General features: G+C 41.3%; 1 protein-coding gene across 1 annotated transcript; it reads right to left on the reverse strand.

Moving 5' to 3' along the window:
• Window positions 1-18,789: 18,789 nt before the first annotated feature.
• LOC308094692 (E3 ubiquitin-protein ligase TRIM39-like) lies at window positions 18,790-24,707 on the reverse strand (the record flags this gene model as incomplete). The annotated part of the gene is made up of 4 exons (XM_080441476.1): window positions 18,790-18,867; window positions 20,063-20,134; window positions 21,983-22,166; window positions 23,134-24,707. 4 exons carry the CDS (start codon window positions 24,705-24,707, stop codon window positions 18,790-18,792), a joined length of 1,908 nt encoding a protein of 635 aa, XP_080297602.1.
• Window positions 24,708-25,350: the final 643 nt, after the last annotated feature.

Consider the following 25,350-nt stretch of genomic DNA (forward strand, 5'->3'; position numbering starts at 1 on the left):
TGGAATCCTTCGTGCAGAACCAGGCCTGGATCTCTGGGCCAGACTTTCTCATCAAGTCAGCTGACAACTGGCCAGAGAACCCTGATCATCTGAAAGATCTCACCACACCGGATCCTGAGATGAAGAAAAATGCCACTGTCAATGCTCTGGCATTAGAAGAGCAGTTAGATACAGTGCAGCAACTGATAGAGCACTACTCTTCATGGACTCGCCTGAAGAAAGCGGTCGCATGGATTCTTAAGGTAAGGGACACATTGCTGTGCCTGGCCAAGAAGAAAAGAGAGCAGAGTGCAGACATTGCACTGTCTAATGCTGACGAAGATCAACAAAGACGGCAGCTTCAGAAAGTTATGGCAAGCTACAAAACAAGCTTCAGCAAAAGAACACTCACAGTGGATGATCTGAAAGAAGCTGAACTTGAGATTATACGCTACTGCCAGAGAAAGACGTTCCAAGAGGAAATCAACACTCTACAAAAGGGTGAACCCGTCAGAAGGAGCAGCCACATATACAAACTCAATCCAGTTCTCCAGGACGGAGTTCTGAGAGTCGGTGGAAGGCTCAGTCGTTCAGCCATGCCAGAAGAATCCAAACACCCTGCTATCCTGGCTAAGGGCCTTCGGGTGTCAGAGCTCATACTTCAAGAGGTCCACAAAGTAGTAGGTCACAGTGGGCGCAACCACGTTCTGTCCAAGCTACGTATAAAATACTGGATCCCCGGTGCTAGTGCAGCAATCAGAAAAGTCCTGTCTAAATGCACTGTGTGTCGGCGACTTCATGGTGTTGCTGGACAACAACAGATGGCAGACCTACCACGCAACAGGGTCTTACCAGATGAACCACCCTTCACTAGAACCGGTGTGGACTATTTCGGTCCCTTTGAAGTTAAGCGTGGAAGAGCTACTGTGAAGAGATATGGCGTCATCTTCACCTGCTTGGCCACGAGAGCTGTCCACTTAGAGGTAGCGGCTTCCCTGGACACAGACTCGTTCATTAACGCTCTTCGGCGGTTCTGTGCCAGAAGAGGCCAAGTTGTGGAGCTACGTTCTGATAACGGGACCAATTTCGTTGGAGCAGAGCGAGAGCTCAAAAGAGCTATTCAAGAGTGGAACACCTCCAAAATAGAGGACACTTTGCTCCAACGAGGCATCAAGTGGATGTTCAACCCCCCAGCAGCCTCTCATCAAGGAGGTGTATGGGAGCGTCTAATCAGATCCATCAGAAAAATCCTCAATGCTACACTTAAGACACAGAGTCTGGATGAGGAGAGCCTTCAAACGTTTCTTTGTGAAGCAGAGGCTATCCTGAATAGTCGGCCCCTTACCACGCCCTCCAGTGACCCAAACGACCTGGAGGCACTCACCCCAAATCACCTCCTGTTACTGAGGACCAAGCCATCCTTACCACCAGGGCTTTTCCAAAAAGAGGACCTCTATGCTCGACGAAGGTGGCGGCAGGTTCAGTACATGGCTGACCTCTTTTGGAAGCGTTGGGTGAGGGAGTACCTGCCCGAGCTTCAGGTGCGCCAGAAGTGGTTGCGTGTGTCTCGAAACTTTGTGCTTGGAGACATAGTTTTGCTTGTAGACGAGACTGCGCCAAGAAACTCATTGGTCATGGGCAAAGTTGTCCAAGCAGTCCCAGATGAGAATGGACTTGTTCGCCGGGTTCGTGTGAAGACCAAGACCAGCGAACTAGATAGACCCATCACTAAGGTCTGTCTTCTACTAGAAGCAGTATAATTACTGTTGAACTTTAACAATATAAGAGACTTTAATTGTTTTCTTTGGTTAAAACTTTATGACCCAATGTTTGTGTTTTCTGTGAATTGATAATTGTTTCTAAGTATAGAGAGCAATTAGGGGCTGGGTATGTAGGAGGCAAGGCTTAAAGTGATTGTAGTTTGTTTGTGCTTTGAAATGTGTGATGTCATTTCTAGTTTAATTCATTTGACCTTGCAGCTTGTGTCAGATCAATCATTGTTCTTTGATGTTATGATGTCATTGTTAGCTCAATTGATTTGACCCAGAGCCTTCTATAGGTTTGACATTGCAGTTAGTGTTTGAGCAATTACACAGCTGCAGTAGTAATTAGTGGAAATTAGTGTCACCTGTCAGTTTGCTGGCAGTGAAGCATTCTCATGTCAGTTTGTTAGGTGTAGAGTCAAAAGGTTTTGTACCGTGCTCTGTTTTCTTTTTACCCAAGTGAATGTAAATTTTGGTTTTGATCAAAGTAAAGTGTTTTGTTGAACTTTATGGACATCTCCGTGTGGATTATTTTCTTTTGGGAACAACACCACGTGTACACCATGGGATACATCTTTTAAACTTTTCTGCGGATACAACGATTATATACAAAAAATGCATGAGGAAATACAAAATATGTACAAAAAAGAGGAGGGGGGGGGGTCGTCTGTCTACAGGGAAACTGGTACTATCTCCTCTTTCGGCCTCCAGAAAGATGAGTTTTTAGGGCTGTTTTGAATGAGCCCAGCGAACTGCATTTTTTGAGGGATGGGGTTAGACTATTCCATTCCTTGGTGGCTGTGCTATAGAAGGAGAATTTGCCCATGTTTGTTTTATGGGTGGGTGGTACCAGATTGTTGTTACCAGATTGTTGTTACGATTGCCATAAACATTTATGGGTTCTAAAGGTTTGAGAATCCAGCTGTGTTAACCCATTAAAACCGGGAAAGCATCCGTGTCATTTTACAGTTCAACCACTTTAACCATATTTATATGTCCCACAATATACTTTCAAATGGGATGCAGCATACTTTTCACAGTATCTCTATAGTCATTAAACAAAACGGGCCTTTCAGATTTTTCATATTCCATCCTGATTGGCTAATATTGGCTTCCAAAGTTTGCAGGAGTGCTCCATTTTGAAAATAAAAAGGCCTTAAGTAATGAGCGCAGCGTGCGATTTTCGGGAAAACTTTGCACACACATTCCCACTAGGCCGGGTAAGCTATGCCACTTGATTTTTTTCAAATCAGCCTCATGGTGGCGCTATAACAGGTTGATCGGAACTGCACCGATCAGCGTAGAACCTTGTATGCGCACTCCCTAGAGGCCAAGGAAAAACCTCTGCCCTGCATTTTTCACATCTGCCTTTTAGCGCCACCAGGAAGCCGACTTATGTAGAACACATTTGTTTATATTACCCCTTCAGATCTTATCCAAATGTCACGCAAATCGGTACACATAATCTCTATAGTCATGTGATCAAGATGGATCTGTTTGACTTTTCATATTCCATCCTGATTGGCTTAGATTGACATCTAAAGTTTGAAGGAGTGGCCCGTTTTGAACAAGATGCATCAAATAATGAAAACAGTGTCCGATTGTGGTGAAACTTTGCACACACATTTGTGGTACGTTGAAGAACAAATGCCACCCTTTAGACATTGCTTTATTATAGCGCCACCAGGAGGCAGAATTTTGCACAAAAAAAAATATTACTCCTACAGATAGTGTCCAAACATCACGCAAATCGCTACACATTATCTCTATAGTCATGTGATCAAGATGGATCTGTCCGATTCTTCATATTCCAGAGTTTAGTTGAGTCAGGTTTGTGTTGTCCCATTGAGACACGTTAAGTTTTGGCTCCATTGAATTCGAATACTTTAAATCTCTCATATTTTGAAATCTGAGTTGTTGTCTGTCTCATTGTTGTGTTCCTAGATGCTCTGAGCACCCCGCTATAGATTTCCAGCACACTGTTTACAGTAGAAAGGTTTTTCTCCAGTGTGGACAGGCTGGTGACTTTTCAGAGTACCTAACTGACTGAAACTCTTGTCACACTGTTTACAATAGAAAGGTTTTTATCCAGTGTGAATATGCTGGTGACTTTTCAGGTTGCCTAACTGACTGAAACTCTTGTCACACTGTTTGCAGTGGAAAGGTTTTTCTCCCGTGTGGACACGCTGGTGACCTTTCAGGCTGCCTAACAGACTGAAACTCTTGCCACACAGTTTACAGTGGAAAGGTTTTTCTCCCGTGTGGACACGCTGGTGACGTTTCAGGTTGCCTAACTGACTGAAACTCTTGCCACACTGTTTGCAGTGGAAAGGTGTTTCCCCTGTGTGGACACGCAGGTGTTTTTCAAGGCTACCTAACTCACTGAAACTCTTGTCACACAGTTTACAGTGGAAAGGTTTTTCTCCCGTGTGGACACGCTGGTGACTTTTCAGGCTGCCTAACTGACTGAAACTCTTGCCACACTGTTTACAGTGGAAAGGTTTTTCCCCTGTGTGGACTCGCAGGTGCATCTTCAGGCTACCTACTGTAACTCACTGAAACTCTTGTCACACAGTTTACAGTGGAGAGGTTTTTCTCCCGTGTGGACAAGCTGGTGACTTTTCAGGCTGCCTAAGTGACCGAAACTCTTGCCACACTGTTTACAACAGAAAGGTTTTTCTCCAGTGTGAATACGCTGGTGTCTCTTTAGGCTACCTAACTGACTGAAACTCTTATCACACTGTTTACAGTGGAAAGGTTTTTCTCCCGTGTGGACACACTGGTGACTTTTCAGGTGACATAACTGACTGAAACTCTTGCCACACTGTTTACAGTGCAAAGGTTTTTCTTCTGTGTGAATACGCTGGTGTTTTTTCAGGTCACTTAACTGCCTGAACCTCTTGTCACACTGTTTACAATAAAAAGGGTTTTCTCCAGTGTGAATGCGCTGGTGTGTCTTCAGGTTACCTAACAGACTGAAACTCTGGTCACAATGTTTACAGATATGAGCTCTCTTTCCTGTGTCAGTCAGACGATGTCTCTTTACTTCCGATTGCGTTAAAGTCTTGGTAGACTGTTGACTACTGTAACGACTTGATTCTTCTGAGTTTTCTTGCTGCTGGCTCGTTGTCGGGAACAGTGGGTTCATCGTCGATGCTGCTGCTATGCATGGGCTGTAATGGTCCAAGAATGTAACTAATGATATGTGACCGTAAGATCCAGGATTGGTTACAGGGAAATCACCTGGATCTTCTGGAATAGTTCCTCTTGTAGTTGATGAAGGCTTCCTCGATGTCTCTCTCCATGTGTGTCATTCACACTAGGCAGTCTGGTTTTAAGCCGAGCTGATTCAAAGCTCACGTCGTCATCATTATGTTGTCAATATGGTGTCAGCTATGCCCAAATATGGAGTTCCATGTCATTTACTGAAATAAAGTTTCAGCCCAGTCAAACCTCATTTGTCGTCTTCCAGTATGAAACTAGAAAGTACTGTTCCTGAAGAAACAGTGTGGGATCGCTAAGAATGTTGCTGGTATTGAGTAATGATAGTGTAGTAGTGTTATAGTAGGGTCATAATACAATGACATCAGTATTATGACGTCACTAGAATGGCATTACCATTCACTAGAATGGCATTATGCATTATGACGTCACTAAATGGCATTTCTCCATTGAAATGACCCAAAAAACGGTGGGAATAATAATAATAATAAATAGTGAAGATAACATTAGTGTGATCACTAAAGCGATCCCACAATTAAGTTCTAAAAAGTGTGCTCCTAGGAGCGCAGGTCTCAGCCAGGCCGGGTTGCCTACCCAGGGCATGCAACATTTGGAAGGCACAGTCATAGCCCACCACTGCGGAGGTTGTGGGTTCGAATCCACCGTGGTGAATCCTGCTTTGTCGAGTGTCTATATGCGAACACAATTGGCATGTGTTTGTGGGAGGGAAGCTGAGCAAGGAGGATGATGTTTGTCAATGCACATACTACTACGGGATGGGGTGGCACCTGTCAGTATAGGGAGTGTTGCGCGGGGCAGAGTAGGACGAAGGCTCTACTTCTTCCCGGTGGGGGCTCCTCACTTGCAGATGAGTCAGTATGATGCAACAGCAGAGACAACTCACAAATGTGTGTGGGGATGAATCAATTGGCATAACGACTGAATTGGGGAGAAAAATGGGTAGAAAGCAAAAGAAATGACGGCAGATCCTGTAACGATTTTGTGTGAGTTTTGGACAATATCGATAGTAGTAGCAAAAACTTTCGTAAAATCAGCCTGTTAGGATGCTCGCTGTGTTTCCTCTTTGGGTTGGGTGTTGCCTACAACTTCATAATACAACACGTCTCACAATAAAGATGTATTACAAAACACGTTGATTTAGAATAATAACCATGTCCGGGGGGCACGGTGGCGCAGTCGGTAGCACTGTCGCCTCACAGCTAGAAAGTCCTGGGTTCGATTCCCGCCGGGGACGCTGTGGGCGCTGGGGGCGTGTTCTCTCCTCCACGTCATCAGTGCCCATACCCCAGGTGGGGTTGGCGAAAGGGCCTACTCTGTGTGGAGTTTGCATGTTCTCCCCGGTTGGAATAACGTGTTCCTTCCACGAGCTACGTCTAACCAGGGAAACTCCCCCCTGTCTGGTGATAAGAAGCGGCTTGCTAGCTCTCATGCATTGAAGGACGCATGAGCTCGGCTCTAGGCTGTATGCTGGCAGAGGGAGTGTAGCGCCCAGGATTACATACACAATTGGCACTGGGTGAAAAAATGGGTTACAAAAATCGTGGGATAAAAAATATATATAAAAAAATTATAATAATAACCATGTCCTACATAATATTCAGCTGACACCTACGTTGCACTGCCGATCCGACCAATTATGTCTGAGTCATAGTGTTAGGGGCTTTGTCAGAGTACCTGTTGTACCCGTCTGTCCCGACACTGTGTCCCTTTTGTGCCCATATATGGAGATATGTGTTTCTGTCTGTCTACATGTGTCCCTTTTATGCCCATACAGTATATGGGGATATGTGTTTCTGTCTGTCTACCTGTGTCCCTTTTATGCCCATACTGTATATGGAAATATCTGTATCTGTCAGTCCTTGTCCCTTTTATGCCCATATATGAAGATCCCTGATGTCATGTTACTTTTAATACTGTTTACTTTAAATGTGTTGTAAAACTGAATGTAATGAAACCTTTAAGCATGTAGGCTAAGTTTAGTTTTCCTTTTTTGAATTACCTTTTTGAAACATTATTTTTGAACATTATGGAATGTCTTGCCAGAAGAAAAATAATTCTGCATAATTGCAATCATTGGTTTGTCCGTTCTGTTCACCCAGCCCTCATCAGAAATAGCTGTCATCATAACTTTTTTTGTATCCTATGACCCATGAAAACTGATCATAAAAGTAATACTTAAAGTGAAGAGTGATTTTTTTTTGTAGTTATAGCAGAGATCGAGACACCTGAGAAGAAGTTGAAAGTGCTGGGAGCACACATTTTATAATGTAATTTACTTGCGTGCAAAAATTGGTATCCCAACCTGAAAATATAGCTATTTTCGGTTTAATAGTGAGCTAGAGAGACCCCTGTTGCTGAACAACTATAAGTAAGCCCTTATCTTGAGGCAGACTTGTATTCTACAGTGATGTCTCCTTTTGTTGTTGTTTATTTTTGTCTCTTATTTTATTGTGCGTTTTGCTGTTATTTTTCTGTATTTTAGCTTATGTAGTGTATTCAGCTTTGCACAGACATTTAACACCTTGCGTTTTAAAACGTGCTATAGAAATAATGTGGACTGGATTGTAGTGGATATATACTATAATATTCCTTTGCACAAACTTGTGCAGAGCATATCAGACACATAGGCTTGCCTTGAAACTCACAGAAGAAAAAGCGGTCTCTCCAAGTAGCGTTGAATGCACAGCCTTCGTCGACAAGCTTTCTTTTGTTGGACAGCGTTTTGAAACACAGCAGCAGCGTCTCTTCTCCTCAGCTTTCAGGTGAATGCTGATACTTTACGTACCTGAGACTGACTCAGAGGCTCTATTCATGCTGTCAATGACAACGTACGAAAGAGAGGCCATGGTCAGCTAGTATGCCATTGACAATGGCCATGGCTTATCTATTGTTCTCACAGAACAAGTTTGGCCGCCATAGACTTTTACAGGTACAGCCAGTGGCGAGGAGGGGTGGGGGGATAACTGCCTCTATTGTTGGAACAAGCTGCCGGCGTCGCCAAGCAAAGGCATCTTTAGAGGTAGTATGAATTTACTTCTTTTTTTTTTATCATCTCGCGGGCCGCACTGGACCCCTCCGTGGGCCGCAAGATGCTTGCGGCCACAAGTTTGACACCCCTGATCTGATCTATATATTATTGGGCAGAAACGTCTTATCTCCATATTCTAACTTTTTGTGTCTTTTCGTAAATTAACGCCGTACTTGATCATACTACAGCGTCACACAAAAGCTTTTGAATTTGAAGTGAAAGTGAATGCGATTTATAAAAGTCTGTGAGTTTTATAAATCGGTGGTTCTCAAACTTTTGCGTGTCAAGGACCCCCAAATAGATATGTATTTGGCCGCGGACCCCCCATCTTAAAATGTTTCGTGCCAGGGACCCCCAGAAGAGAAGATTTGTGTTAAAACATTAAAAATTACCTTCAAAGGTTTTTAAAAAAAATTCAAAAACGCTAATCTTGTAGATCTGTTATGTTTGAATAGCCAACATATAAATGTATGAAGTCTATCTCAGTCATCTTTTGTGACGCTACGTTAAATACTTTTGCTGGGGACCCCCAGAAATAGTAACGCCGATAGCAACGACAAGCAATGTAAAATAAAGCGAAACAGAATGGCCTGCGGTGTCAGGGTTAAGTACACACAGCACTAACTAGTGCCACACAGTGCAGTGTGTCAGCGTGGACAGAGTTAAGCTGTTGTTGACACAGAAAGAGAAGAGAGCAGATTGCATTAAAGTCACCATCCATAAACGTAGGCCTACTGGAACTTAAAATAGCAGTGGTGGGAAAAGTACTCCATTTTTTCAAGTAAAAGTAGCAATGCCTCAATGTAGACCTAGTATTTTTTTACTAGTAAAAGTCCTGTATTAAACATTGTACTTGAGTAAAATTACAAAAGTATTGACATCAAATATGCTTAAACATAAAAGTAGGCCTACTCATTATGCACAGTGCCCAATTTTAGAATCATATATAGTAGGTCTATTTGTATAGGTTATTTGAAAATAGCCATTCTCAAGCTCACAAAGTGTCACACTGTGATGCTTTGAGAGCTTGTACATCTGCCATTTTTGAAATATTTAGTTTGAATTAATAATTTGATTATTAATCATCTAAATCTGCAAAGTAACTAAAGCTGTCAAAAGTGTGTAGTGGAGTAAAAAAAAGAACAGCATTTGCCTCTGAGATGTATTGGTAGTGCCAAAAAAAGGTAAAAGTACCTCAGCATTTTACTTACTGTAATTGCAGTACAGTGCTTGAGTAAATGTACTTAGTTACTGTCCACCACTGGTTGACACAGAAGATGGGAGAGCAGATTTCATTCAAATCACAAACACAGTGTGACCTAAAATAGACCTTGAATACTAATATGACCCTATGCCTGGGGCATGAGGACCCAGCCAGCAAACAGCTGGTGGGAAGGGATTGGTCATGAAATAAACAACAAACAAATACACAAATACAAATAAATATAACAGCGAAAACACAGTGTCTGGATTGGTTCCTTATGGGAAACAGACTGATCATAATATTTGTTGCCAGCCTAGTCACAATGTAGGCCTACAGTATGTATGTATGTATGTATGTATGTATGTATGTATGTATGTATGTATGTATGTATGTATGTATGTATGTATGTATGTATGTATGTATGTGTTTTTGTGTGTGTGTGTGTGTGTGTGTGTGTGTGTGTGTGTGTGTGTGTGTGTGTGTGTGTGTGTGTGTGTGTGTGTGTGTGTGTGTGTGTGTGCGTGCGTGCGTGCGTGTGCGTGTGCGTGCGTGCGTGCGTGCGTGTATTAGATCAATCGAATAATGGAGAAGCACTTTTTGGATAATTACTTTTATTGTGTTATATTAACAAATCAATGTTCAAACATTTGATTGACTAATTGATTAACCTTATGGTATTACTCAACCTTATTTCAACAGTGTCCAAGCTCACAACGGGTCACATTGCAACGCATTGTGAGCTTGTAGATCTGCTATTTTCACTGTTACGTACTTACCATGGAGAGTCAGTGCATGAAGCTTAATGAATCTCTGCTGAGGCGGAACGCCTGCATGAGTCAACACGAGGCGAAGGGCCCACACACAAAGGTTCTGATTATCTGTGACTGTGTTTAGCATGGTTTGAATTGGTTGTGTCTCGTTCATTAAAATGTTAATCAATGTTCATTTGTATGAGGTTTTTCTAATTTATGTATTATTATTATTTTAGTAGAAGTGGGAGGGAGTGTAAGCCAAGGGCAATGGAGCATAATAGTGAATAGGCTTTAAAAGACATTGGAAGAAGACACCTGTATTACAAGTGAGGTGCTGGTCAAAGCAAGAAGCATGTGTGGCACTGCTTAAAACACCCAGATATGCAGGAAAATAATCAACACTGGCAAAGAATAAATCAATATAACATCATCACAGCAAAAGAAAAATGATATGTTCTGTCCACTGCAGTGGTGTAAAGTAAGTACATTTACTCAAGTACTGTTCTTAAGTACACTTTTGAGGATTTTTTTCTTTATTTCCCATTTTCAGTACTTTTACTTCTATTCCACTACATCTCAGAGGCAAATATTGTACTTTTACTCCACTACAATTATTTGACAACTTTAGTTACTAGTTACTTTGCAGATATAAATTATGACATTATAAAACATACATTGCACTTTAGTCCTATTTTATACCTAGGCTATTTGAAAATAGCAGATCTACAAGCTCACAACGCGTCGCGATGTGACGCGTTGTGAGCTTGTAGATCTGCTATTTTCAAACATTTTAGTACTTTTACTTTACTTTTGGTACTTTAAGTACATTTTGATACCAATACTTTTGTACTTTTACTCAAGTAAATTTAGAATTCTGGACTTCTACTTGTAACAGAGTACTTCTACATCGCAGTATTGATACTTTTACTTAAGTAAAACATTTGAGTACTTTATCCACCACTGGTCCACTGACACATGGCCATTTTCCACTCTGGTACCAGCTCAACTCAACTCCACTCTACTACATTCTACACGCTTTACTCTCATCTGTTCCCCACCTGCGGATGTGACCCGATCAATGGCGGGATTTCAATTTCATCCAATAAGGAGAAAGAACTCATACAGGATTCAGGATAAACAAGTGAAATTGGAACTGATGAAAGAAACAAAAAGAAAAGCATGCAGACAATATTGGAACTGTCTGGAGCACTATGAAATTTGTTGTTAAAGTTGACAAATGGGTTCTCTCTCCTGATTGGATGAAATCGCTGTCCCACCTGAAAATGTACTACTCTGTTTATTAAAGAGCTGGAGAGACAGAGAACCCCCTGTTACGATTACTAGCAGAATAATAGAGCTGTAACGTATTAGTCACAGCACCTTTAAACAGAAACAAGACATTTCACAATAGCGCTTCACCTACAGTATGTCTCAGATAGTAGCATTGAGCATTATACACATGCACTTACCATATGTTGTTGATAGAAAAAACATGAATATGTGTGAACATGCGTTTTTAGCACCTTCCCTTGTTGCACGAAATAAATTGCCTTGAAATAAAACAAGAAAGAGACGTCCCCCCGAAGGCACGTCCCTTCGGAACTCCTACTCAAGGCTAATCAGCAGTGGTGGAAAAAGTACTCAAATTATTTACTTCAGTAAAAGTATCAATACTACCATGTAGAAATACTCTCTTACAAGTAAAAGTACAAAAGTATTGTTCAGATCTACCCACAAAGATCTACCCACAAAGCTCACAAAGCGACGCTTGTGAGCTTGTAGATCGTCTATTTTCAAATAGCCATGGCTAAAGTGGTTAATGTATGTTTTAAAAAGTAATTAGTACAGTTTTCAAATAATTGTTGTGGAGTAAAAGTGCAATATTTGCCTCTGAGATGTAGTGGAGTAGAGTAAAAGTACTGAAAACTGGAAATACTCCAGTAAAGTCAAAATACCTCAACATTTTACTTAAGTACAGTACTTGAATAAATGTACTCAGTTACTTTGCACCACTGCTAATCAGACAAACTAGGCTCACACTTCAAAGAGCACAAGCTGAATAGCCACTCAATGAGGTGCTCGGTGCATTGAGAGTGCGCCGAGTCCCATCGCACAACGCACGGCGAAATCACCAGAGGGTGATTGAGAGATCTTAAAATATCCCTTGAAATGATGCAATAGAGACAGTGACGACGCAACACGGTAAAATCGTCAGTGTTAATTTAACTCTGGAAGTGTACAATTTGTAACCAAATGGACGCGGTTACATTGTGTTCCATTTTGTACACTTCCAGACTTACAAATGGATAAATTAAGTGAGTATTTTACTGTGAACCCTCGATATGAAAGACTGCATCATACTGAATAGTAGACACGCAGCTGTGCACAATCCAATTTCGTTTATACCCTGGAAAGCAGTCAAATGGCATATCAAGGGAGCTACAAATCAATAAAAGAGTACATTTCACGCTGAATTAATAGGATGACTTAAGGATGGCTATGTCGATCGGTCTGTCCAACACCTTGCTCCCAAACAAGACATCCTGAAAGATTTTGCACCACGAATTGCTCTTCATAAGGTCACAACAAGTAGTAGTGCTGCGTGATATTAGGAAAACGTGCGATTTGCGATAACATTGTTGGATATTGCAATGAAAATCGTGAAAAATGACTCGGTAAGTAAACAATATGTGAACTTGTGAACTACCATGGAGAGGCAACTTTAGAAATTTGAATTTCTGCCAGGGCTGGATTAACACCTCTCAGTGCCCCTGGGCACTGGAACTACAAAGCCCCCCCCCCCCAAGCGCCCGTGCGCACAACATTTTTAGGTTTTTGTTAATTTTCATTCTCTAATCTAGCTAATTTGACACTGTGTTATGTTAATTCTTCATTATTAATAACAACAAAATGGGAAACATTTTCGTGAAAAAAAACATATTTTCCTCCCCAAAAAAATCAGATGCACCGCGGTGGATTCGAATCCCTAGTCTTTGTGGTGGTGGGCAGGCACTTTACCACTGTGCCACCCGAGCACCCTCCCTGAGGTACTATGCTTATTAAAGAGGAACAAAACCTTGAGTTTCCTTTGGCCTGCAGCCATGCAAAGGTCAAGAGTCATCCAAAGTGCGAGGATGTGCCAGGTGCACCGCCATGCTAGCAATGGAAGTTCACCAAAGGGTAGCACTGTTGTGAGCGCCTGCACCGGTAGCATATATATTTTAAATCTATCCTAAAAACAACCGGGAGCCAATGTAGTGAAGCTGAAACTGGATTAGACCCAAATCCAACATCTCCACCATTACTCCTACCAGCCGCAGCAGCACTGCCCACATCAAAGTGCACGAAGACTAGCCCAGCTGCAAAGTTATTTCATCAGTTTATATTTTATTTTTGCCCTTTTCTTTCCAATTTGTTTAATTTGTATTACTTTTCAAAGCAGGTTTCCTAAGCTTATTTACATTTTTTTCATTAGTTCTAGTGTTAGTTTAGTTTTTCATTGTAATATGCAGTAGTCAGGGGGCGAGGAGATTCATCAAGATCAGAACATTTTCAAAAATAGCTATTTCTGAAGATTTTTTTTTGACAGAGACTAAAACAAAGGACATTCTCTATTATTGCAGTTAGTTTCAGTTTTGTAAATACACAAAACTGTTTCAGTTGTTTTTTGTAAAGCCTAATTTTTCTTTTTATTTCAGTTAAACAATTATAATTTGTTTTGTTCCATTTCTAGTTTGTTTAATTTCGTTTTCGTTTTAATCAACGGTCCCAAAAACCTAGATGGCAACGAACCCGCTAAAGCAACAGAGGGCCTCGCTCTCCCCCAGTGGAGCAGGAGCTGGCGGTGAATACATTCAGTTGGATGTGCTCTTTTACATATTGCAAGAAGGGGCTTTATGATATTTTGTAGCACAGCCTTTCATAAGGTAGGCTATTTAATCTTTTTCCAATTTTAAGAAGCAGAGAACATCCCGGACCTCCAGTGTGTAAAAGCTAGGTGGATTAAAGTCTTTCCATTTGAGCATTAATATTAAACCACTTGCTAGAAGAGTGAGAAAGGGCTACACAGTCAGACGGAAGTTGTGTTAAGTGATACAAATCAGGGACAGTGCCAAAGATGGCTAGCACTGGGCTAGGGTAAATTGACTGGCCTAAAGAGCCAGATATGGCGGGGAAATGTTGAAATGTCTTCTATTTGGTCCAATGTGTGCAATGGACTATTTTGCATTGTATGTATTAAAAAAGTAAGGCTTTCAGGCCAATTGGACCTCCACGGGCCTCCATTATAACATTAGAGTTAACTATTTGAAAAGAATATTATGGAACTTTACACAGTGGCCGTCCAAAATGTCACATTTATGTCATGCTCAAATAAGAGCAAAAATGGCTGCAGTGTGAGTACGGTCAATAATTGAGTGAGCAGAGCAGTGAAGCGTTGTGTCTTAACTAGAGCCCCTGTGAGGGAGAGGAAATATGATGGCGATGACACTTTTTTAACATGAATAGAACTAGTGGTAGGAAAGAAAAAGCTGAGATAATAGGGTCAGGGAGCAGAACAGTGGTTCTCAACCTGTGCGCCGGGGACCACTGGTGGGCCGCGAGGGTATTGCAAGCGGGCCCCCAAATAATTGGCAAAAACACAATTTTAACGATAATATAGCATGAATATAAATGAATGAATACATACATAAATTAATGAATAAATGTGCGTGACTGTGCATGTGGAATGCCACAGTGTTGTTTTATCTTTAAAACCTTGAAAAGTGAGTGTACTACGCTATAGTTCAATTTATCCAAGCCGTAACACAATCAATTGATTGATCATAACGTGTTCTGAAAATACACCCGGCCCACCCATATCTGACCACTATCAGCTGCCGCGTCAAGTGGTCAGATATGGGTGGGCCGCGAACGCTTTGGAGATTTTTAACTCATTCAGTGCCACTGGACGTTAATATAAGCCCTGAGTGCCACTGGACGTCTAAGACGTCCAAAAAAAAAAAAAAAAAATGTTCAGAACCCAAGATATCATGATTTGAAAATATTCTGCTCCATTCACTCTTTGTTTAACTTCTTACTGAAAAAGGCTGTATCTCGGCTCCTCTTTTTACAATGAATTTTGGCTGTGGCACTCAGAGCCAAACTGCCATAAATAAGCCAGGCACTGAATGAGTTAAGTGGGCGATGTGGTTGAGAACCCACTGGAGTAGAAGATGAAACGTGTTTTTCATCCTTTTCATCTATAGGTTTGCGAGTTTGAGGCTGATTTCGTTAGCCTCTATAGGAAGAGGTATTGATGTTGTGTCATAGCATTCAGATAATTATAAAGAAATAACATTTGAAAAGACAAGAACAGGGATTGACGCGTATAAGGGCTTGAGATGGAAACCTGTCTTCCTGTGTTTTGACAACCTTTTAAGCACATGAATCGACAGCACTGCAGTGATTAACACGGTCATGTCATTCAGGCAGTAGCACATATCCTTGCTGTCAGTCCTATGTTCTTAACTCTGGGGAATGTGAGTAAGGGAGTGATGCAACATGTTGCAAAAGACATTAGTTTTGCAACAGTAAGTGCACTCGCAGTGCACAGTGCAGTAACTGATACCATCAGGGAAAAAAGATGTTAAGATATTGGCCAAGGACCCCTCCAGCATGGTCAGCTCTCTTGTGATCAGTGGAAAGTAACTAAGTACATTTACTCAGGTACTGTACTTGTGAAATTAATACTTTTACGTCTGGTACAATAAGTATATTTGTATTTCCTTTTGTGTTAAAGTACTTTTGTACAGTACTTCAACTCAATTTAGACTTTTACTGACTTTTTCCAATCTGTATAGTAGACAGAGTATGTTAATATAACTTACTAGAGGTTCAGGTCGCTACGCGGCCCTCACATTGTGCCCATATATGGACCCGACTGATTTGTTTGCGCCTGATTCCATCACGACACATTTAGGTTAGACAACACACTCCATATTTGGGCGTAGCTGCATTGGGAACTCCTTACAGGGACGAGCGTGATGACGTGGTTCGCCCGTCGGCCGGCCGGTATTAGCCAATTTTAACATACTGTAGGATACTATTGGGGTGGTTGCATTGTGGATCATGGACAATCAAACATGTGAACATTTTTAAATAGGCTATGACGGTGTAGGGTTTTCTAGTTTTCTTGAGTGTCTTGTATTTTAGGTCAAAACTAGGCATTTTTTACTGTTGTTTTTTCTCTTCTGTTTGTACCCTTTTAGTAATGTTTATACAGTATGTGCTCTTTTTTTGTAATGTTGCTTGTTTTCTGTATGGGGACTACGGATGGAAATTAGCATTCTTGCTAAATCTGTTGTATTTACACGGCATTGTATGTGTGGTGTTCGTTAATATGCCCTGTCCCGTCCAAATAAACATATTAATAAATAAATTGTCCCCCTGCTCTTCTATTGAAATATTTAGATACTGTGTCTAGGTTGGACACAACCGTTAACATGATCCTGTTTCTGGTTCGACACAAATTTCAGTGGTACACATTTCAGTGCTTACGCAAGAGCGCCGCGGGTTCAAATCCGGGGTAGAACTGGAAAGTTACGTAGTGGAGCTTTAAGTATAAACTAAATTGACAGAAAGAAAGAATGGACAGACAGACTAAAAGCTAAACGTGTCAGTTATAATAGAGAGGGTTGTGAGAGAGCGATGCGAGACAGAGAATGACAGAGACGTAATGATGGAATACGATGGAAAAAAAAGGTGAAACGCATGCTCAGGGGCAGTAGTCAGACACTTTGAAAGTCGAGCTTAAAGGTCTTGAAGCTCTGACATCAAAATCGGATCAAAACTGAAGAATGAATAATACAATAAAAGCTGTCATGGAAGTGTCATGGAGATGCAACACAGAAAGCTTTCTCTGTTCTCTTTTGATTGAGTGTCTGCTGCATTGTATCCCCGAGCGACTTCAAAACATGTGAAGATGATATTATTATATTGTACCTATCATGAGTATGACCTATTTTAAACATGTTCTGTTTCTATTTCTCCCTCTGTCTACAGATGACACCTGGACAATTTGCCGTTCATAATCCTTTAATCATTTTTTATTATCTTGTGGTCGGGTTTTTTATTGTTTGTTTGGATTCACTGTTTAAAAAATGATTGTTCATTAATTGTAATAGACCGTATTCACACGGCGGCCATATTGGAATTTAACATTGAAAGTGCCGCCACCCGGGGTGGCTACTTTCATTGACTTCATAGAAACATGGCCGCCGTGTGAATATGGTCTATTGAGGCAAAAGTTGGAAATAATCGCGGTATTGCTTTGAAGTCATATATTACCCAGCCCTAGTTGGAGTTACTTTGACTGTAATCTTCTGAAAACTAAAGCTGAGCTTCTGCAACTCCTTATGAGGTATAGAAAACAAAATGAAAAAAAACAAACATTATATCAGCTTGGTAAATGCATCAGTACAATGAAGCTAACAAATCTAAATGCAATTAAAAACAATCGTACTGTATTATTCTACTCACCCCATCTGTTTCAAATAGTCTTACACTGCTGCCACCTGTATTTATTTTACAACTTTTAAATGAATAATAAAAGCAATATCAGAATATTAGTGCATCTCTTTACCAATTATAATTTGAATTGGACGAGCAGAATCCAGGCCTGCTGGTGTTATGGGCAGGTGACAGGGGAAATGACTCTCAAAAAATGAATACAGCGAGGAATAAAAAAGTTATAATTCCAGCGCACACGCTAGCACTGTTATGGCACATAATGTCATGAAGGTAGCATACAATGTAATCCCCCCTCTGTGCTCTGCTAGTGCTCACTGACAGTCATGGAGTGTGACAAATTGTATGATTTTTCTAGCATACCTTTTGAACTTGTCATCTATATGTCCAATTGCGAGCAGAGCGATGCGGCTGATCTTTCCACTCGGCTCGGCAGCTCGTTCCCTTCCCCTACTTCAAGCTCGACTCCCTCGTTAATTGCCTCGCTCATCAACTTGAAGCTCACAAGGTTGGGGGTTCTTAACTTAAGACCGGGAACGCATCTGTGTAATTTTTTTAAGATTTCTTTGGGCTATTCAAAAAATAGCAGATATACAAGCTCATAGCGCGGCACCGAGTGCCGCGCTATGAGCTTGTAGATCTGCTATTTTTTGAAAAATCATGGAAAATTTGCGTTAATCTTTGAATATGTATTTTTTTCAAAGCGAAACATTTTAACTCTGTTACAACTTCTAGGGGTCCCTGGAACAAAATATTTTGAGATGGGGGTCCACGGCCAGATACATTTAAAAAAACAAACTGTTAGGATTTAGAAGACATTTAGTAGAATCCCCCAGAAGCAAAGATTTGAGTTACAAATGTTCGCTTTAAAAATATATAAGATTTGCACAAGATTTTCAAGATTTTTCAAAAATAACAGATCTACAAGCTTGAATATCTGCTATTTTTTAATAGCCCAAAGACATTTTAAAAAATGACAGAGATGTATGTGTTCCTGGTCTTAATGGGTTAAAGTAAAACTTAACCACTTGAACCCCCCAGCATGCCTATTCTGGGGTTCATTTTTGGCGAACAGATTTTGTGTAGACGGGGAAAGAAAGCCTCTGAATACAGATGTAACTCGGGTCCGTTTTTACTCAGAATACATATAGGGTTGAGGCTGGTGGATGATGGTGGGGGGAAAGAAACGGGGCTCAAGGTTGGCTCCCCTGCTGCCATTGAGTCTGCTTCTACCGACAGATAATAGCACAGTGGCAAGCCAAAGAATCAGCGGCAAAAGGTCAGCGACGGTCCCAGGGGGGTCTGCAACAGCCATCAGCTGCCTGGAGACCTGAGCGTGATGGACATGAGCGCTGCTGCTGCATGGCCCATGGCTGAAGGGTGCATTTGGAACTCAGGAAGAGAGTTCAAATCACACAGAAGGGGGTAGTTGGGCTTGGCAAGATTGAGTGGTATAGTCCAGGGTGCAATTGACTACATTCCCCCCCCACCCCCCTCGATTCTGACCTTGACCAGCTTGACTCTAGATGTTTTTTTTTTGCCATGCCGGTGTGGGATAAGTTATATGTTTCATATATGAGCCTGTTGTCGACGTGATCCCAATTTTGCTCTAGTGCAGCTTGCGGAATTGAACAATGCAACGTTAGAAGACTTGGTTATTTTCATAAACACATGGTTCGGGTCAAATTGGGTGACACTGAGCAATTCATTAAAGGAAAGAAATACGTATTTTCTTTCAATTACACACCCCATGAAGCCTTGAATTCATGGAGATGTTTTTGTTTTTGTCACATTCCTAAGCCAATCATTTGATTACCAGCGGAAATACACCCTGTCATCAAATTATTGTCTCAGGAATGCGTCAAAAACTAAAAAAAATCCATGAATTCAAGGCTTCATGGGGTGACTAATCGATGGGAAAAAAAAGTCATTTTAGGGGTGAACTATCCCTTTAATCACGTTTTATATTCATTTCTCATTTTCTCTATATTGGTGGTACTGTAGTTTGCTTGCTTTGGTGCCTGACCACCGCATGAGGAAAGATGAATGTAGAAGGAGGGAAAAAGCAGGGAATGAATATATCAATTCTCCATTCTCACAATGACTGGGTTTCAATTACCTGGTTCATTCATGGTAGCTTAATGTGTTTTTTTTTCCTTTCTTCCAGATTGTTAAGACACTGAAAACAAGGCAAATACATAAATATGTTTACTCTATAACCACTGAAACCTTATGTATTTCATTGACCGGGGTTGCCTCCCTCCTTTTTCCCCCTCTACACAAAATATCTTGTAGATCGGCTATTCTCACCGAAAGTGCATATTATTACATTATGTCCAGAAAAGGGCGATATGGCTCATGTGGTCAAAACACACACACACACACACACACACACACACACACACACACACACACACACACACACACACACGCACGCACGCACGCACGCACGCACGCACGCACACACACACACGCACACACGCACACACGCACTGTGTGTCCTCCCAGTTAAGTCTCTGTCCCTGTCTAGTCTCGGACCCCCCCAGTGGTTGAGTCAGCTAGCCGTGAACATCAGGAGTGCTCTTGCCCTGACGACCTTCCGGTGCTCTCCCACCACATCCATCTGCTTAGAGAGCTGTGGCTGCTGGCCGGTTTCCTCCTGACCATCAGGGACACATACTGGACACATACTGTACTGTACTGTAGCCCTTCACCTTTGGCCGATCTGTCTCTCGCTGCCTCCCTCGCTCGCTCATCCTGCTTCGTGTCCAACAGCTCCTGACTCCTGTTAAAAGGACCATATCGGTGCTGTCGGGCAGAAACCTCTTATCTCCGTATTCAGACCTTTTTTTGGGGTAAATTAACGGCCTACTTGATCATACTACAGCGTAGTGGTGGGAAAAGTACTCAAATTCTTTGCTTAGTAAGTGAAAGTATCAATACTGCAATATAGAAATACTCTGTTACAAGTAAAAGTCCAGAATTCTAAATTTACTTGAGTTAAAGTACAAAAGTATTGGAATCAAAATGTACTTAAAGTACCAAAAGTAAAAGTACTAAAATGTTTGAAAATAGCAAATCTACAAGCTCACAACGTGTCGCGATGCGACGCGTTGTGAGCTATTTTCAAATAGCCTATGTATAAAATAGGGCTAAAGTGGTTAATGTAAGTTTCATAATATCATAATTTATATCTGCAAAGTAACTAGTAACTCAAGTTTTCAAATAATTGTAGTGAAGTAAAAGTACAATATTTGCCTCTGAGATGTAGTGGAGTAGAAGTAAGAGTATTGGAAATTGGAAATACTCAAGTAAAGTACAAATACCTCAACATTTTTACTTAAGTACAGTACTTAAGTAAATGTACTTAGTTACTTTCCACCACTGCTACAGCGTCACACAAAAGCATCAAAAGTAGCAGATCCACAAGCTCGACCCGCCACGTTTCGAGCTTGAAGATCTGCTACTTTTGATACTTTTGAATTTGAATCCTGAAAAGTAACAGTTTTGGACATATGAGGTTTCCACCCGACAGAGACGATATGCATGATACTGTGTAGTGCCCACATAAGGGTTATTAGAAATGTTTAACCAGTTAAGCCCTGTATACTTTGTGGTATGAAAAATAGCAAAAATAGCCAAACAACAAGCTTAAAGATCTGCTATTTATATTGTTGCTATTTTGTAAAAGACAAGAAAAAAAAAGAAAATAAAGAAAGAGATTTTTGGGAATGTTTTAAAACGTTTGTACATTTTGGGATTTTTATTTAGTTTTACATTAACATTTTTGAAAATGGGACAGCAGGTTGAAAGTAGTTAAACAATGATGCAATTATGCATAATGGTTTGGGGTTCTCTTCTCTACTACTACTCTACTACCATGAATTCCCAGGTAACTTCATGAAAAGCAAGTGAAACCAACTCAAATATCATATTGATTAAAATATGTTCACAAGTATTACCATATAGTATTTTGTGTCACTGTCAAACATGCAATAAATAATAAGGTAGTTACAGTACAACAGAGTTCTTTGAGGCCTAGTAGATTTTTCTTAAAGCATTGAACATGACAGCTTACGGCATACTGGAAAGTGGATATAAACCAATACAAATCTGTCATACAATATGAAAAGTTAAGCAAAAGAAAAGGCTTATATTGTGCAGCTCCGAGGAAGCTCATCTTAAATGAAGATTCACAAGCATGACGTCATTGGGGGGTGACGTCATGTCCGGTTCTAGCCTTCTTTGACAGTCAAAATAATCACTGAAAACACCAAATGGCGTAGATCTGCGTCAATGGCAGGGAATGTGTTAATACAAGCTAATCTTTTGCTTATTCATATAAGCTGATGCTCTTGGTGCCCTATGAATTCAAATGATTATTTTACTCTTCATTTTCATAAATTTTCCCAATTGTCAATATCAATTCCCCCCCTAAATATATGCCGTATCTACGACAATCTCCTGTGTCATCTTAATTAGTACAAAGAACAGAAGCGATGCTCACGATGCCTCCGACGATGATCATGATGAAGACAAAGATGATGATGATGTCGTAGATAATGAAGTTGGCTGTCACCGGATCCAATGTCATCAATGATGATGAAGACGATGGTGATTCTTCATCATAGTCATCATTATCATCATCATCATCATCTGATTCATGATTTTGAAAAGGACGCTGAGGATACCTCCAACGATGATGAGGATGATTGAATAAAGAAGGCGCTGGAGCAACTCGGACGATTTGAGCCTCTTTTATTTTCAAAGCACCCTGCGAGTAATGATAGGATGATAGGAAATGATGAGGATGATGTTGGCTGTGTGGTATATGGACAGTGTGCAAGTCAAAACATATTAAGAAATGATACTAATGTAAACTGTTATATACCTGGTTGCGAAAGAAGTTAAATTCTTCCGTGGGGGGGAGTTGTGTGGTATATGGACAGTGTGCAAGTCAAAACATATTAAGAAATGATACTAATGTAACCTTGCTAAAAGTCAGAAGAGTAATAATAATGCCTGGTGAAATTGCTAATTCTAACGCAGCAACAGCTGTTAATCTAACAGCTGAGCCAAATGGCCATTACGTTGCTTTTATCTTTAGTACATACCTTATATGGCTATTTAGAATGGCTTCTTTGGAAAATGGTCTACTATAAGAACTGTGTGAGATGTTTGTTTGGGATGTGCTCGTGCCCAGAGGGGCTGCTGGAGAGGGCTCTCTGCCCTGGATTCTATGACGCTGTACTTGAATGCTGAATAAATGAACCTGGAAACTTGGAAACCCTGACGTCTGTCTCTTCTCCTCCACTTCTTATAACAACTAAGCCTGCTAACACGCAGTTAATGCCTCATAATATACGACAGCTGTTTCTGCCAGAGGCATAAATTAATGATTTATCATCATCACCATCATCATCATCATCTGATTCATAATTTTGAAAAACATCATGATGATTATGACTCCAGTGATGAGGATGCTGGCTGTTACCGGCAGGGGCATAAACAGATGATTTATCATCATCATCATCATCATCATCATCATCATCAGATTTATCATCATCATCATCATCTACATCATCATCATCATATGACTTATGGTCATCTTCGTCATCATCATCATCATCATCATCATCATCATCATCATCATATGACTTATGGTCATCTTCGTCATCATCATCATCATGATCATCATATGACTTATGGTCATCTTCGTCATCATCATCATCATCATCATCATCATCATATGACTTATGGTGAGTTACACTAAAGCTTCCTGGAAATACCTTCACAGGGAGAGTATCAGAAGTGTTAATGAAAGGAAAGAGTGTGTCAGTGAAAGTGTGTGTGAAGGTGTGTATGTGTGTGCCGGAATCAGGATCAGAGAAGGACAGCTCTCCTCTGTTCCAGTCCAAATGGACACTGATCCATCTGACCTGCTGGTTATGCTCTACAGAGAGAACAGTCTCTGACCCTAGTGAGGAGGCTGCTTTGTATTCACCATCATCAAAGTATATTCTCCAAAACTGACCCTCTATGTCTCCCTTCCTCTGGTAAGACTCTGCTAACACACCTACAGACCAGCATTTATTGTCTCCAACTTCAACCTCCCAGCTGTGAGTCCCTGAGTTAAAGCCCTCAGAACCTAGGACCTGGTTGAAGTAGTCAAACCTCTCTGGGTTGTCAGGAAGCTGCTGTTCATCTCCACATCTCACACTGGTCAGATCATCAGATAGGATGAGGTCAGGATGGGCAGTGTTAGGGTCCAGAGTCACAGGAGTGTAGGAGACAATGTCCTTCATCTTTTCCCAGACTCTGAAGGTCAGGTTGCACAGATGTTTGGCCTCGTCTATCAGTTCTCCTGAGACCGGCTGGGGGTCCGGCATTGTGAGCTTGACTCTCTCCATTGTGGTCTTGAAGTTCTGCAGGAATGAGATGTGTTCAGCTCTGAGCTCCTCCTCAATGGATCTAATTGTGTGTGAAAGGGTTGACATCTCTCTGTTCAGACCCTCAATCTTCTCCTTCATCAGCTGACTCTTCTGCTGTTCTTCCTCCCTCAGTGCAGTGACCCGGGACTCCTCTTCCTCTTGTAGAAACTGATGAAGCTTCATAAACTGCTCCTGAATCTGCATTTCTGTGTGCCGGGTCTGGGCCTTAATGTGTTCTGCTGTTTGGGTGTAGTCTGTTTCAAATTTGTTAAAGACCTTCAGTTTGTCCTGTAAAGGTTTCAGGGATTCCTGGACGTCCTCCTTGAGATCCAGTGCAGCTTCATCAATGGGTCTAAATCTGTGGTGGGTGTGCTTTTCTGAATGAAGACACACAACGCAGACTGGCTGCTGATCTTCCAGGCAAAACAGTTTGAATTTCTCAGCGTGCAGACTGCAGAGAACCTCAGACCCTGCTGAAGCTCTCGGATTAGCGACTTGTATTGTATTTGTATATTTTTTAAACGTATTTGTTTTACCTCTCTGTCTTCGCGGAGCTCTCTGACTTCTCTCCTTTAAAAAGGCCTCACACAGGTTCCTCAGGACCAGGTTACAGGGTAGATCATCCATTGAATGTGTTTTCTTACAAACTGGACATTCCTGTATTTCCTTCTCTCTCCACCATTTCTGCAGACAGGCTTTACAGAAGCTGTGGCTACATGCCAGGACAACAGGGTCTTTAAAGACATCACAACACACGGGACAGGAAAAGTCCTCTTCTGAAAGAGACAACTTGGAAGCCATTGTGTCTCTGAGTGAAGCTCCAAAACAGCCAGTCAGTCGCAGTGACGCACCGAGAATGTTCCCTGAAGTTTACTACCCTTTCAGCTGATAGAGTCAGCTGATAGAGTCAGGTGTTAGAGTCAGCAGCAGGTTCCAGTCATGTGGGTCAGTATTCTCTCCTGGGGAAAGACGTCAGTCCTCCCTCAGTGGAAGTTGTAGTGTCTGAAGGCAAATAGTATTTTTCATCTCTTGTGTGTGTGTGTGTGTGTGTGTGTGTGTGTGTGTGTGTGTGTGTGTGTGTGTGTGTGTGTGTGTGTGTGTGTGTGTGTGTGTGTGTGTGTGTGTGTGTGTGTGTGTGTGTGTGTGTGTGTGTGTCGACAGGGTTAGGCAGGTAAGGGCGGGGCTTTACTGTAAATACATTATTGTCATTCAAGGTCCAAGGTTCAAAGTGTTGTATTGAAACATGCTCTTACAACAGCTGTGTCAACATCGCAGGCGGGGAAATTCTTGCTCTCAGAGCCTCAGCTGTGGGACAACAATAAAATAGAATATGTGGCTGCAAAAATACAATATAAAGTCAAATAAACCGTAGATTGTGAAGTTGAATGTATTTAGGTCCTAGGTAGGTAGGTAGGTAGGTAGGTAGGTAGGCAGGCAGGCAGAC

Source organism: Gymnoscopelus braueri, assembly GCF_963280865.1.
Source record: "Gymnoscopelus braueri genome assembly, chromosome: 2".
Classification (NCBI taxonomy): domain Eukaryota; kingdom Metazoa; phylum Chordata; class Actinopteri; order Myctophiformes; family Myctophidae; genus Gymnoscopelus; species Gymnoscopelus braueri.